At 48.4% G+C, this 15,775-nt stretch overlaps 2 protein-coding genes across 2 annotated transcripts in view; both read left to right on the top strand.

Annotated features, from left to right (window-relative positions):
- LOC111161090 (phosphoinositide-3-kinase regulatory subunit 6) overlaps window positions 1–1,131 on the top strand; it is a 31,137-nt gene extending 30,006 nt beyond the window's left edge. Inside the window, exon 20 of the mRNA XM_022524573.1 lies at window positions 441–1,131. Coding sequence (XP_022380281.1) covers window positions 441–597 — 157 coding nt within the window. The 3' untranslated portion in view covers window positions 598–1,131. The remainder of the gene's footprint in view (window positions 1–440) is intronic.
- A 1,144-nt stretch (window positions 1,132–2,275) lies between these two features.
- On the top strand, window positions 2,276–4,143 carry LOC111161205 (major facilitator superfamily domain containing 6 like). The gene has a single exon (XM_022524785.1). It carries the CDS (start codon window positions 2,350–2,352, stop codon window positions 4,093–4,095), a length of 1,746 nt encoding a protein of 581 aa, XP_022380493.1. The 5' UTR covers window positions 2,276–2,349; the 3' UTR covers window positions 4,096–4,143.
- Window positions 4,144–15,775: the final 11,632 nt, after the last annotated feature.

The following is a 15,775-nucleotide window of genomic DNA, read 5'->3' as shown; positions in this document are numbered from 1 at the left end:
GGTGGTGTGGACTGAGGCCACTGCCCCACGACTTCCTGGAAGTCCAGGGAGAAAAGCAAATGAATGGGGAAGCCGATGATATTAATGTTCTGGAGATTTCCTCGATGAATGTTAGCAGCAATAGGTTTAAACCCCTGTCTGGGCGCTGACCCCCTCACACAGGCTGACCTTCTGTGGCAGCTGTGCCCATTAATGCGACCCTTAGTGGTCCCCCCTCCCTGGGGTGCAGTATTTGGGTAAGACGGGGTACACAGAGGGGCCCACGCAGGCACGCCTCCTCTCCCGGTGTTTACTCCTGGCCTGGGTGCTCTTCTCTTGTCCTATCTCCCCTTTCTCTCTCTGCAAGGCCTCCTCCCATCTACCCTGTAATGTCTTCACTGTGCCCCAGCAGATCTGACCCCAGAGATGGGTCTCCTGAGCTCGCCTCTCTCCACCCGCAGAATCGAAGTTGCTCCCTGCCCAGAGCCGTGTTCCGGGACTCACAAGTCCAGGGCGTCGTGGGTTGGTTCACACCAGCCGGCGGAGGCAGAAGGGACCAGAGCCAAGCCCAAGCCCCTTCTCATGCCCATCAACACGTTCTCTGGCATCGTCCAGTGAGCCTGAAAGGGCGGCAGAAGGGCTGAGTCCAAGAGCCCCAGACCAAGAGGAAGGATACACTACCCCATCAGCCTCCAAACACTCATACCAGCAGCTGGGACGAGGCCAGGCTGCGCTGGGTGGCTTCTGGCTGTGCCCAGAGTTCAGGGAGCTTGGCCCACACCCAGGCCCGAGGACAGCTCCAGCAAAGCTGCGCACACGCAAGACCCAGCTCCGTGCACAAATGTCCACACGCCTTCATCTATTTTTAGCCCCACCCCTCCCACTCAAGCTCCCCCTATCACCCCTGAAAACCCAAGTGAGAGCTGCTGTGTCGTCCAGGGCCCTGTGGCCTGGGGGGAAGTGGGAAGGAGGGCAAAGGCACCTCCTCTCTCCTGAGTCTGTTCCTTTCCCTCCCTCCAGCCACTGTCCACACGTGCGTGGGCAGGCAGGTGTCCCTCCTGGAGGAGAGGAAATGTCAGATTCAATAAAGGCACACTAAAGCGATTTTGCTTTGACCTAATACCTGGCCGGATAGTAAAGACGTGAAAATTCCTGGCTTCTGAGTTCCAAAACGTATATCCAGATGTAAAACAGGGAAGACCAGGGACACAGGACCACTATCTTCACCCTTAGGACTAGGTGGGGGGCAGGAGGGAAGGCAGCAGAGGAGAGAGCAGGGTAGCAGGGGGGAGTGGGTGGAGGGTGTGGAGGAACCTTTCTCAGGTTCCCGGGTCCAAGAGCACAGATGTAGCTGCTTTACTTTCAACCTCATTGCCTGGTGAGTGGGGGCAAGTCTGGAAGACTCCCTGTAAGAGGGGGTGCCTGGGGGGGGCCATCTAGGCAGAGGGGTCCAAGGAGCACCAGTACAGAATCGTGCCCGCCCCTCCGTAGACATCAGCTCTGGACAGAGTGAAGACCAAGGAGTGGATGGACTTGAGATCCTCCACTGAAGCCCTGCCCCCGCACCCCCAACAGAACCCAGGGAGAGAGGGATTGGGGACGGTCCCCAGTCAGTCGGAGTGGTTTTAAACCGGAAATGATTGATATCACCGTATCTGGTGACTTTACCTGGAGGTGGCTTATGGAGGGTGTAGCCCGTTACTGGACCGCTGGGCACCCTCAGGTGTAGACTCAAACTATCCAATACATACATAGGGTTACAGGGGCTGGGACGGCCGCCTTCCTGGGGTTGGGATCCTGGCGGAGACAGGCAAGAAACAAGATAAACCCGCGAAACAGAAACGTGTGGAGCGCTGGATGGCGATGCGTGCAGGGGAGGGGGTGGGATCTGTCAGTGAGGGTGGATAGGCGGGTCCCTGAAGGTTACAGGGCTGTCCTTGACGGAGGACGGGCGCCAAGACCTGAGGAAGACAGGGAGGGAGCCCCCATCATGAATTCCCCTCCCGCTCCCCGCGCCGCCCCCCAGTTTTCGTTGCCCGAGGCAGCTCAGGAGCTCACGCAGGTTAGCTGGGAGCGCGCCCTGCAGGCCACAGGCCCCACCCTCGCGCCGCGACCGGCAGGTGCGGCCGGCAGGTGCGCCGGCCCAGCCCCGCAGGTGCGGCGTCCCGGGGGCGGGGCCACTTCCGGGACGGCCGCCGGACGTGGCGGGGCGTGGAGTGGGGGGTCGGCCGTTGACCCGGTGACCGCGGCGCCGCCCGAGGCCGGAGGTGACTCCCCGCGCCCCGCGCCCTCTCCGGGGCCATGGCTCCGCGGCCGCCCCGCGCCCAGCTCGGCCCCCCGCCCGCCCGGGACTGACGGAGCCCGGCCGCCATGAGTGCCAACCCGCAGTGGGACATCAGCAGGGCGCTGGGGGTGGCCAAGCTCTTCCACCTGGTGTGCGGGGTCCGGGACGCCTGCGTGACTCCGTTCCTGACCCTCTACCTGAGGCAGCTGGGCTTGGCCGCGCCCTGGGTGGGCATCCTGATGGGGACCAAGCACCTGATCGCCGCCTTCTGGGGTCCCTTCTGTGCCTTCCTGGCCAAAATCTACCAGAAGAGGAGGGTGCTTCTGATGGGCTCGCTGCTCGGCTCGGTGGGGGCCAGCATGGTGATGGTCCTCGTGCCGCCGCTGCACGAAGTTCCGGGGTACCGCTCCTCTAACGCCAGCGACGGGGCCACCCCCACCGCTCCGCCGCCTGGGGCCGCAGGAACTGTAACTGCCACCTCGGCCCGACAGCCCGCCTCCAGCCATGCGGCGGGGTCGCCCAGCCCCGCAGGCGAGAGCCGCACCGGGACAGTGGACCCCGCTGGCTTCAGAAAGGCACCTGCGGGAAACGTCCACGAATCGGCTGGCGGGCCACCTGGCTACGCCAGGACCACGTCCCCACCTCTCCATCCTGTCACTGCAGGGGTGAAGGCTACTCCTGGGGAAGGGGCTTTTAACGCGGGCAGGACAGTCCTCCCTTTGCTGGCTGGTGGTCCAGCCAACTTGTCAGCAGCTCAGGGGAGTGCCCAGGGCCTTGACCTCTCCTTGGAAGGCTTGCGCTGGACTTTCCTCCTCTCCCTGGGCTCCCTGGTGTTCTGGGAGCTGCTGACAGCCCCTCTGGAGCAGGTGGCCGACGACAGCCTTTATGAATACTTGGATTTTGTGGACGCCACTGACCGCTACAGAAGCCTCTGGATCTGGAGGCCGCTGGGCATGTCGGCCGGTGTGTGCGGCGTCACAGCCTTGGTGGGGCAACTGGAATGTGTCCTGATGACAAATGGCCCCCGGGGTGTGTTGCATTTCTATGGCTACTCGCTGGTCAGCACCCTGGCTTTACTGGTGAGCGTCTCCTTTCCGGTCCCCATCTGCAGGCGGCGGGAGCCCAGCTACAAGACCGTCAAAACGCTGTCCCTCGTGGGCGGCGCCCCGCGGCTCATTGTCCTAGCCCTCACTGTGTTTCTGGTAGGCGCGGCCACCAGCGCGGTGCAGAACTTTCTATTCTGGCACATGGAAGACCACGGGAGCGGCGAGCTGGTGATGGGTTTCTCGGTGGCCCTGGGCTCGCTGGGGGAGATTCTACTCCATCCGTTCAAAGCGACACTGCTTAGGAAGCTGTCAAGGGTGGGCACGGTGGGGCTGGGGCTGGGCTGTCTGGCAGCCCAGCTCCTCTACTACTCCTTCCTCTGGAGCTGGTGGTCGGTCCTCCCTGCGCAGATCTTGAACGCCGTCAGCAGCGGGGCCCTGTGGTGGGCCGTGAAGGCCTCCGTCGAGGACCTGGCCACTCCCGGGACGGCAAGACCCCTGGGTGCGATGTTCCAAGGCCACATTTCTGGGGGAGGGTCCAGCCTGGGCAGTGTTGTGGGGGGCTTCGTGGTGATGTCCTTCAGCCTGGCCGTGCTCTATCAGGCCTGCTGCGTGGTCCTGTTACTCTGGCTGGCCCTGTTCCTGTCCATTCAGCCCCGACTGCCCCAGGAGCAGAAAATCAACTACTCGAAACTGCTGGTCATGGAGGCCAGCGACACGAGTGACTCTGAGCAGGGGACGGAGCGGGACTGGCTGGTGAAGGCCATGAGGGAGGAGGACTCAGAATAGAAGGGCGGAGACAAGGTCAAGATGTACCAACCTGGGAAGGCACCCAAGGGTCTGGACAAGAGCTCATCCGCTGAGGACAAGCCCTGCGTCCCGCTGGGGGGCTGCGGGGGAGTCTGGAGAGAGAGAGAGTGCAAGTCTGTGCAGAACCCCACCCCCCACCCCGGGGATCATCTCGTTTCATGATTTTCTTTACTTTTAAGGTAAAAGGAGATTTAATTTTTTGCTGTTTAATCTTTTTTAAAGAATGGAAGAAAAATACATTTGCTAAAAAAAAAAAAAAAAAACGCCCTTTGTAGACCCCATGTTTTGGTGTGTGAGGTTTGCAAGAGCTTCACGGTACTGACTCTTGGTGCTGTTGATTTGAGCCACAGTGGGAGTGCGTGAACTGTGGGGACCCCCAGGATTCTCTTTGGCAGAGGGGGCAGCGGGCTTTGTTTGGTGAGTCACGTGCATTGCCGTGGTTCTAAGAGCACGAGCCGGGTCCTACAGAGGCCCTGCTGTGGGCAGGTAAGAATGGGAATGAAAGGAAAGCGGATGCCCACACTCACCCCCAGGGACCTGGGTTTCCAACCAGAGCAAATGCTGGGTGATGTACTCTGCGTTGGGGGCACAGGGATTCAAGTTAATACGTTTTCATTCTTACTGTCAAATGTGCGTGTGTCACCAGGGGGTCCGATCACTAGAATTGTCTCCCATACTTGGGTCCGAGCAAGAGCAGTTTCATGTCTTGGGGCCCATACCATGCACGCTGTACCCCACACAAGTTCATGGGGATTGTTCACAACTGCTTGGTTGGGGTGCAGCAGCCTCTGTAGAGTTGGGGATGCCACAGATGGTCCACATTTGTGCCGGTGCTTAGCCAGTCGGTGGGGTAACCGCTCAAACCCTCCCACCCTCCCACCCCCTGCAGGAAAGGGCCCTTTATTCTGGAAGCCAGCACCAGAGACTAAGTCTTCTTCCTTATAATCAGGTAAGTATAGGATACTGGATTTCTGAGGGTCTCATTTTACGAATGCGAAAACGTCTCATACTGGGAGAAAGGAGACAAATGCATGAATGTCCACTGGGTCAGACGTGGTTCTAGGAAATTTAAACTTTTTCAGTTTTCCCTGAGAAGACTTAGGGTATAAACCACCACCAACAACAACAACAAAATTAGCCTCTGCCTTAAATAACTAGGGATTCGTTTGTCTCACATAAGAAGTCTAGGGGTAGGCAGTCCAGAGCTGGCATAGCGGCCCAGCAATGCCACAGAGGTAGTCTTTTCATCCCTCTGCTCCCATCACCTTCAGCTCATAGATCCCGTATTTGTCCACTCATAATAACAGAATGGCTGCCGCACTGCCAGCCCTCTCATCTCATATTCCAGGCGAGAAGAAGAGGGCAAAGGGAGAAACAGGAATGAGCCCCCTGTATCAGGAAAACAAAAGCTTTTCCAGAAATCAGCAGATTTCTGCCACCCAGAACTGCAAAGGAGTCTGGGAGGTGGAGTATTTTCCGCCCAGCACATTTACATTCTGAGTAAAATCAGGGTTGTGTGAGGAAGAAGAGGGGGCTGAATGTCGGATGGTCAACTAGCAATGTCTAGCACAGTTATCAGAAGTGGAATTCACACCCAGGCCTGCCTCACTGCAAAGTCCGTGTCCCTCCCTGCACGGCAAGCCGGCTTCCCAGGCATAAATGGCTTTAGTAATTCCACTCCCCTGACAACAGCCCTGTGAATCAACCAAATTTGTTATCTGTGTGTTACAAAGAAGACAGAGTCTCAGAGAAGTCACACATTGGGTCGCTGGCAAGAAACACCACCAGAACCCTAATCTCCTTACCCCGAATTTTGATCCTTTTCTTCTATGCCACAGTTTCCAAAGCCCGGCTGTCTACCTGAGTCATCTGGGGAGCAGATCCAAAAAGACAGGCTCCTTGGTTCTGTAGGAACCTCCTGGCCGGTGCCCAGGAATCTGTATTTTTTTTAAAAGATTTTACTTATTTGACAGACAGAGATCACAAGCAGGCAGAGAGGCAGGCAGAGAGAGAGAGGGGAAGCAGGCTCCCTGCTGAGCAGAGAGCCTGATGCAGAGCCTGATCCCAGGACCCTGAGATCATGACCTGAGCCAAAGGCAGAGGCTTTAACCCACTGAGCCACCCAGGTACCCCAGAAATCTGTATTTTTAATGCGCTCTCTGAGTGATAGTCCACTCAGTTACCCTTTCCAGCCCCGTCTGTCTCACCCCTCCTTCCAGGAATGCTTCTAGCATGCAGGGAAATGCGCAGTAGCTACTGAGCGGTGACCGTGTGCTAGACACCTTTCGAATACTTGACATGCACTGGCTCGCTTAGTCCCCCAAGCGATCTTAGGACACAGCCGATGTCCCCCCTCCAATTTACAGATGTCAGAGTGACAGCTCAGGACCTGGCTGGAGGTCAACAGCCAGCATGTGGCAGAGCTGGGACTCCCATCCAGACTGGTGGCCCCAGAGCCCAAGGCTTTAATCATCATGCTCTGTGGCTAAGGGAAGAGGAGAAAAGGAGGGAAATTCAGTATTAAGATTGAAGGCAGGTGCACTTGAAATTTACTGGACAGGAGGCAGAACTTGCTACGTAGACGGAACCCACAATAATATCAAAATGCAAACACAGGTGTGTTCCTCTAATGTAGACAAAAGGATGGGGAACAGGACTTGGTTTGGGGAAGGATTGAAGTTAGTAAACGTGGTTTGACCTGAAGAAGGAAGGAAGGAGGAGAAAAAGGAGCAGGAGGTGGGAGAGAAGGAGGAGGTAAGGGACCTGACATTTTAAGGATCTCAAAGATTTGAGGGGGAGGATACCGAGAAATCTGTGTTCGGGCTATTTAGTTAATGTGACCGTCCTCTGTGAAGAATCATACTCCCTGTCCTGGGGAACTCAAGAATGAAGAAAATGCATAGTCCCTCCCCCACCCCAAGAAGCCAATGATCTAATGGGGAGATTTGTTTTGTACAAAGACACGCGCATACCTAAGACAGAGCAGGACATTGTGGAAAATCCCCGCAAACAGCATCCCTGGAGTGAAGAAAGGGACAGATCGTTCCTGACTCAGGAATTCAAGGAAGGTTTCGTGGGGATGACATTTAAGCCAAGCTAACAGGTGGGGAGAGAGTGGTCACTCGGGGAACGGTATTGCAGGCAGCAGGAACAGATGAACAGAGTTACCGAGGGGGGAAAAGCGTGGAGTCTGCTTGGGGAATGGCAAGAAACACAGTTCGGGGCGGGGGCGTGGGGTTTGCGTGGTGTGGTGCTGACAGACAAGCCTGGGGAGAGAGCTTAGGGCCAGCTCACAGAAGACCTTGATTCTGTAAGCTTTGGTAAACCATGGAAGGTTCTTGAAAGGGTCGTGACAGGTGAGGACGACAATGAGCTTTTTTTTTTTTTTTTAAGATTTTATTTGTTTATTTGAGAGAGAGAGGGAGCGAGCACAAACAGGGGGAGCAGCAGGCAGAGGGAGAAGCAGGCTCCCCGCTGAGCAGGGAGCCCAGTGCGGGACTCGATCCCAGGACCCCGAGGTCATGACCTGAGCTTAAGGCAGATGCTTAATTGACTGAGCCACCCAGATGCCCTGACCTTGAGCTTTAAAAAAAAAAAAAAAAAAAAAAAAAAAAAAGCTTTATTGAGGTATTATTTATGTATAATAAGATACACCTATTTAAATGGTACAAGTTGACATATACACAAATCCACACCCTTGAAACCATCACCACAATCAGGACAGTGAGCTTATCCATCACCCCCCAGATTTCCTCCTGCCCCTTGGGAATCTCTCCTCCACGCTGGTCCTAAAGAGCCACTGACCGGTTGGTTCTCTGTCACTACGTAGTGGTTTGTAAAACATACCAAAGACTATGGTATCTACGATTTTACGTCTAACTTCTCTCATTGCATAATGGCAAGGACTTCTGACACCAGGCACCCTGGGTTAGGCCAAATTCCACTGGCTAAGGGCACACAACTGCCCCCAACTCCCTTCGGACCCCCAAGGCCACCCTCACTTTGACCAACCAACTACACATGTGGGGGTTCCCCACCCATCCCCCCCAGGTTCCAGAAGTCACCAGAATGATTCCTAGAACTCAGAAAAGTGTTAACAACCCAGAATCAGCCAGAAGAGGGGAGCCTGGCTGGCCCGGTTGGGGAGCATGTGACTTTTGATCTCAGGGTCGTGAGTTCGAGCCCCGTGTTGGGCATAGAGATTACTTAATTAGAAAAACAACAATAATAAAAGAATCAGCCAAAAGAAAAGATACATGCATGGGGCAAGTTCTGGGAGGATCCTGACATGAAAAGCCACGTGTCCCCCCCGCCACGTGTCAGAAAATGGTATAAACTACTGTCACCTCTTAGAAGGTTACAACACCTCTTAGCTAGTAAAGGCTCCGTAAAGCCCTAACAAACTCGTTTGGCTCTGTCGGACCTGTAATTCCCCGTAGCCATGTGGTAACACGACCTCCTTCGAGGTAACACCCATCACTATCTTGCAGAACTAGTATTTCCTGGATGATCCTTTGGAAAATTCTGATGTTGGTGGTTCACTGTGTGACCTTTTCAACTGAGCAGAGTCGGTGCTCAAAGATAAATCTGGGCTCCGCCCCCGGACTGGCAAGGATCCTGAGAATCCGTGCTAAGAACTTGGCAAAGCTTGTCCCGTTCAATCAGAGCATGAACTCCTTTTACAGGTGAACTAACTAACTTCCAGGCTAGGTCTGTTTGAGCCACTCTGTCAGTCTCTATGTTACAACTGGTTCGGATAAGTGGCCGGGGAGCAGGGATCAGAGGCTGGGACGGGCTGGGGCCGAGAAACCGAGTCTGCAGTGGATTTTGTAGGAGGAGCCATGGACAGCAAGGTTGGTGACCCTAGCTGCCAACCTTAGGGAAAGGGAACTCTCCTAGGTTGAACCGTGCCTTCCCTCTCTGGGCTTGACACCTGCATATGGGAATGCTTGTAATTTTCACAGCACTATGGCTCATTTTACAGCAGGGGAAACTGAGTCTTGGAGAGCTTAACTGACTGAGTTGCCCAGCATCGAGGCTATTAGACGGTGGAACGTGGCTTGAGGGCAGATCCGACCACTGCAAATTTCTCAGTCCTTCCTCTGAACATTATGCTGCTTCTGGCGAGGTTTTACCAGCCACCGGAGGTGTACTGAAAGTTTTTGACCCTCTCTTGCCCCTTGCCTTGTGAACAATAGGTCTGAGCTGGGGGGAGATTTTGGGGTCTAGGTCACCTGTCTTGGGCAGACCATTGCAACTGTCCAGGCAGGAAGTGTGTTAGCAAAGGCTTCTAATACCACTTTCGTTTTGCTCCAGACCTTGAAAAGAATGCATCTAAAGTATCAAGTGTGATGTCTGCTGAGGGTTTTATTAAGTTTAAAAAAAAACAAAAACCTTTCCTTTTCTTCCTCATTTTCATGACATTTTCAGCACAAACTTTATCAAGAATCCTGCATCTATTGAGAAGGTCATGTGATTTTTCTTCCTTAGTGCATTCATGTAGTGAATTTCACACTAGCCGTGAATTCTTAGATAATCCCTATATCATCCCGATAAATTGTGTTTTTAAAAAATACACTGTTGGACTTGGCTGGCCAATATTTTATTGAAGATTTTTGCATAAATGTTCACTTTGCTTTTTTTTTTCTTTTTCCTAAGCTAGTTTTGTCGTTATGGTTATGCCAGTCTCGCCTTTATATTTTCTATTTTATGGAGCCACTCATAAGAGATAAGACTCATCTGGTCGGGATGCCTGGGTGGCTCAGTGGGTTAAAGCCTCTGCCTTCGGCTTGGGTCATGATCTCAGGGTCCTGGGATCGAGCCCCACATCAGGCTCTCTGCTCAGCAGGGAGTCTACTTCCCCCCCGCCTGCCTGCCTCTCTGCCTACTTGTGATCTCTGTCAAGTGAATAAATAAAATCTTAAAAAAAAAAAAAGACTCATCTGGTCAACAAATGGTAGAACTGTTCATCAAACATTCTCGTTCTCGGTTTATTCATCTAACCTTTTACATTTTTCTGTATCCTTTTTACTCAAGTTTTCAAATGCATTGGTGTATAGTTGTTGAGACAGAAACTGCTGCTTGCCTACTCAACACTCATTCTTCTCTCTCCTCTACCCAACTGTGTTCCTGGCAGCAAATGTGTTCAAGTGAAATGCTTACCTTCCCAGATTCACTTGCAGGTAGAAATCTGCACAGGATGTCTGGGGAAGTCTTTGCTTTCCTGGGCATAGGCTCCGCCTCCTGTAGGGGCTCCACCTCCTCATCTTTCTTTGGGAGAGAAACAGCTGTCTCACAACTAAGTTGACAAGCATGAACCAAAAAACGTCACGCACACTTAACTGAACACAGTCTTTTTTGCTTAGCTACTTTTATCAGAGGTTTGTGTCTAGAGTTTTCAAAAGACCTGTCCCAGGTTTTGTTAATTTTGTCCATTGTTTTTGTTTTCATTTCTGCATTAGCTCTATTGCATCCTTCCTTCTTCTTTCTCTGGGTTTACTCTGTTGCTTTCCCCCCTTGAGTTACACACTCACCTCTGTTGTTCTGAGTATTTCTTGTTTTCCAATAAATGTCAAGAATGTTAATTTCCCTTATGTATTGCTTTGGTACAAACTCTGACCTTGCAGTACAGTTCCAAATGTTTCATGATTTTCTTTGCGGTTTCTTTGTTAGCCCAAAGGTAGTTTTCATTTTTTCCTAGGAATATGGGATTTTTAAATGTTCTGTTTTTACTAGATTGTATCTGCGTCTCATTGTAGTTGGAAAATGTAACCAATACCATCCTTGGTAATGCATGGCGAGGTCCTTTGTTTGTTAGGTATAAAGAGGTATGTGTGTGCAAGCGTAGCTCCGGATTATTAATTGTCTTGGTCAAATATTCTATCCTGCTTATTTTGGGTCTGCTTGCTGTATCATATTCTGAAGAAGTGCTAAAACCTCAAAATATAATTGCTGGTATATCCATCTCCCCATCTTAGCTATTTGTTGCTTTATATATTTTAAGGCTGCATTCCTGGGTACATATATACTTATGATTGGTATATTTTTATTATCCTTTATTAGTATGTAAGCTCTCCATTGGTCCTTTATTTTTACCCTAAATTCATTTTTTTCTTCTGATGTTAAAATTGCTACCCTAGAGTTATTTATTTTCTTAATGTGCCAGGCTTTTTTTAACCATTGTTTTTCCGATTTTGCTTCTATGATCCTTGCTAACAATATATTACTGTATCTTGTTTTACATCTGATCAGAAAGTCTCTGTGTCTTGATCTGTGAGCTTGACTCAGCCTCCCCTATATTTCTTAACTTTATTTCAGGACATATTTTGCTGAATCATTTTGTGTTTTGTATTTATTGTACTTTCTCTCTACTCCTTTCCATCTTTGGAATAGTTCAAAATTTCTTTCCTTGGATTTTTCTGCTTTCTGTTGCCAAGATCAAATTATTCTGTAGAAAATAATACATCCTTTTTATACCCTTCTCATGGTTAATGCTGATGTATCATGACCCTTATTTAAATTTATTCTTTCTCCTGTCGATTTCTTAACCTTGACAGCTCTAGATTTTTCCTTAAACAAGACATGTTCCATCACCCTCCAGTCTTTCCTCCTCCCACCAGGTCACCATTCCCCTTCCCCAGCCATGCTTCCAATCCTGGGTGTTACTTCTAAATTATCTGTAACAGATTTTTTTTAGGAGGGATGCATTGCTAATTTAAGTAACATTTCACGTTTCTAAGTTATGTTCTCCCTCTTACTTTGCATAGCTCATTGCTTCATTTTGAATTAATTTCCCATCTTGGCGAAGTACTTCTCCTTTAAAAATGCTTTCAAGGGGGTGCCTGGGTGGCTCAGTGGGTTAAAGCCTCTGCCTTTGGCTCAGGTCATGATCCCAGGGTCTTGGGATCGAGCTCCACATTGGGCTCTCTGCGAAGCAGGGAGCCTGCTTCCCTTCCTGTCTCTCTGCCTGCCTCTCTGCCTCTTTGTGATCTCTGTCTGTCAAATAAATAAAATCTTTAAAAAAAATAAAAATAAAAATGCTTTCAAGGGAGGTTGACTTCTGGAATGGTAAAGCGAGGACCTTGATGAACCACTCTTCCATAAAAGCAACAAAAATACTGGCCAAATAACTAAAACCAACCATCTCAGAATTCTGGAAAAGTGCCAGAGCTACCACATGAACTGGGAATCATCTAACCAAGAGAAATTACTGAGCTTCAATAAGACTGTGGTGCCTGTCACATTTTAACTTGGGATTATTCTCATCCTCGCTCTCTCTGCACCTTGGTGGCCCAGTAGTGGTGAAAAGTCAACAGTCTCAAAGCTAATGGAGAAGACTGACTTCTTCTGAAGCTCTGTTAAGGGCCCCATCCCTAGAGCCCTGTCAATATTTTGTCCACTTTCGCAGCTCCCTGGAATTGCCAGGGTGTTGTGGCTATTTATTTCATTTGACTTACAGCTCAGCTCAGGGGGAAAATAAAAACTATACTTAGGGCACTACCAAAAACAATAGTAGTCTTCTGGCAACACATCAGCTGCCAAAGTTTGTGATTTTGGTTAGAGGAAACAAGAGTCTGGCCAACACCAACAGAAGTTTAAAAGTAAGCTCTGCATAACTAGAAAACCACAGAGGACTTTGAAAAGCTCTGACATGTTCCTGGGGATCTAGAAGGCTGCACAGTGTGCATGCTTGGGAGAGACCTCAGAGAGAAAAAGGCTCCAGTCACTCACCTCTGGCTGACCTTCAGGCCCTGTGCACTCAGGAAGTAAGAGCTAAAGCCATTTTGTAAACTGAAGTTTGATGTATGCTTTCAGATACAGATCCCCTTGTAAAAGGGTAGGAGACATATACACAAGGCATTTAGGGAAATCTTTGGACTGATCATTGGTTCACCACTAAATTATACTGAACCGAGAGTAAACCCTAGAAAACCAGATTTAAAAATAAGAACTTTAAGGGAAAAAATAAGGGCCAGCAGAGAGGTTGAGAGCTGCACACTGCAAGGAATATAGAATGGACAGAATTCATTTAGGAAATTCCCTAAACAAATAAGCAGCCACAGGAAAAACAATAATAATAATTTTTTTAAAAAACCAGCAACAACAACAAACCTGGGGAGAGGGAATCTGATTTTAGGTTGTTACAATACATTATTTTAAGTGCCTAAATTTAGACAAAAATTTGCAAGCTCTGCAAAGAAACAGAAAAGTATGCCACATACACAGTAAAATGAACAGCCAACTGAAAACATCACCGAGGGGCACAGATGTTTAATTTAGTAGACAAAGACTTTAAACCAGCTATCATAAATATGTTTAAAGAACTAAAGGATACATGTCTTAAGAATTAAAAGAGGGGCACCTGGGTGGCTAGTCAGTTAAGCATCTGTCTTCAGCTCAGGTCATGATCCCAGGGTCCTGGGATTGAGCCCAATACTGGGCTCCCAGCTCAATGGGGAGTCTGCTTCTCCCTTTCCCTTTGCCCACCCGCCAATGAACTCTCTCTCAAATAAATACAATCTTTTAAAAAAAGAAAGTATGAAACAGTGCCTTACCAAATAAAGAATATCAACAACAACAAAATTACAAAAAAAAAAATTAGAAGAGGAATTCTAGAGTTGAAAAGTACAAGTATTGAAATGAAAAATTTACAAAAGGGACTTAATAGTAAATTTGGGCTGTCCAAAGAAAGAATCAACAAACTTGAAGATAGATTAATAGAGATTATCCAGGGGTGCCTGAGTGGCTCAGTGGGTTGAGCCTCTGCCTTCGGCTCAGGTCATGATTCCAGGGTTCTGGGATTGAGCCACGCATCGGGCTCTCTGCTCAGCAGGGAGCCTGCTTCCCCTTCTCTCTCTCTGCCTGCCTCTCTGCCTACTTGTGATCTCTGTCAAATAAATAAATAAAATCTTTAAAAAATAGAGATTATCCAGTCTAAAGAAAAGAGTGAAAAAAAGAAAGAAAGAGAAATGAACAGGGCCTCACAGATCTGTGAGATACCATCAAGAATAGCAACATAAACCTAATATGAGTCCCAGAAAGAGAAGAGAAAGGGGAATAAAGAATATTTGAAAAAAAAATAATGACTAAAAACTTCCCCAATTTGACAAAAACGATTAATGTGCACATCCAAGAAATTTGACAAACTCTAAGTAAAATAATTCAAATAGATCCACACCTAAACACATCATGGTCCAACTGGTGAACACCAAAGACAGGAAAATCTTGAAGGCAGTAAAAAGAAAACTATTTCTCATGTACAAGTGAGCCTCAATAGGATTAACAGCTGACTTTTTATCAGAAATCATGGAGGCAGAAGACAGTGGAATGATATCTTCAAAGGGTTGAAAGAAAAAGACCATCAATCAAGAATTCTATACCCAGCCAAACTCTCTTTCAAAAGTGAAGGAGAAATTAAGATATTCCCAGATAAACAATTACAGAAAACTTGTCACTAGAAGATCTGCTCAGAAATACTAAAGGGAATCCTTAAAGGGACACCAGACAGTAACTTGAACACACATGAAGAAATAAAGAGCACTAGGAGAGGTAATTATGTACATAAATATAGAAGGCAATATAAATGTATTTTTGTTATAATTCTTTTCTTCTATGTCATTTAAAAACAACTGCATAAAGCAATAATTATAAAACTTTATTGATTGACTTATAATGTCTGAAAATGTAATTCATATGACAATAATAGCATATTGTTAGGGAATGGAGGTATACTGGAGCAAAAGTTTTGTAGACTATTGAAATGAGGTTATTATCCATCCAAACTACATTGTTAAATTAAAATGCTAATTATAATCCCCAGGGCAGCCACTAAGAAAATAATTTGTTAAATGGTTTCAAAGAGAGTCTTGATGTGGTAAAGTTTTTGAGGATATATGTGCCTGACAATATTTTTAATTCATGGTCACATTTTTAAAAGATTATTTATTTATTTTAGAGAGAGAGAGAGCGAGCACAGAAGGGGGTGGGTAGAAGCAGACTCCCTGCTGAGCAGAGAGCCTGATGTGGAATTCAATCCTAGGACCCCAAGATCATGACCTGAGCCAAAGGCAGATGCTTAACTGACTGAGCCACCCAAGATCCCCTCATGGTCACATTTAATAACAGTTAAAATGCATAAAATAATACTAAGATTTGAAAAGTTCTCAAGTCTTTTGAAATATTCCATTGTTTTCTTGCATCCAGTTTGATGTTGAGAAGTCTGATGTCAACATATTTATTGTTTCTTGTGGGTGATCTGCTTTCTCTCAGGAAGCTTTTAGAATTTTCTCTGTCAACAACAAAATAATAGACTATCTGGGAATAAATTTAACAAAAAATATACAAGACCTATATAAAAAAAACTTTAAAACTCTGCTGAAGGACAAAAGACTGGAACAAATGAAAAGCGTATCATGTGTTTTGGTAGACAGACTTAACATCATTAAAATGTCAATTCTCTCTATCCACTGGCAATAGTGTGTGAAGCAGTCATCCCACAGCAATGTGAAGGAGAGAAATGAAATGATATAACCCCTGTTCTAGGTATCTGGCCCTCTTCTGCTCTAGACTGCTGAGAGAGCGAGTGAGAGAAAGAGAGACAGGGGGAGAGAGAGAAGCATTCAACCACCAACCACTTTCTGCCTCACTGGGGTTTTCCTCT

This window comes from Enhydra lutris, unplaced genomic scaffold (assembly GCF_002288905.1).
Source record: "Enhydra lutris kenyoni isolate GAN:26980312 unplaced genomic scaffold, ASM228890v2 scaffoldscaffold82, whole genome shotgun sequence".
Lineage (NCBI taxonomy): Eukaryota > Metazoa > Chordata > Mammalia > Carnivora > Mustelidae > Enhydra > Enhydra lutris.
The sequence above is the reverse complement of the archived record's forward strand: the minus strand, read 5'-3'. Positions and strand labels throughout refer to the sequence as shown.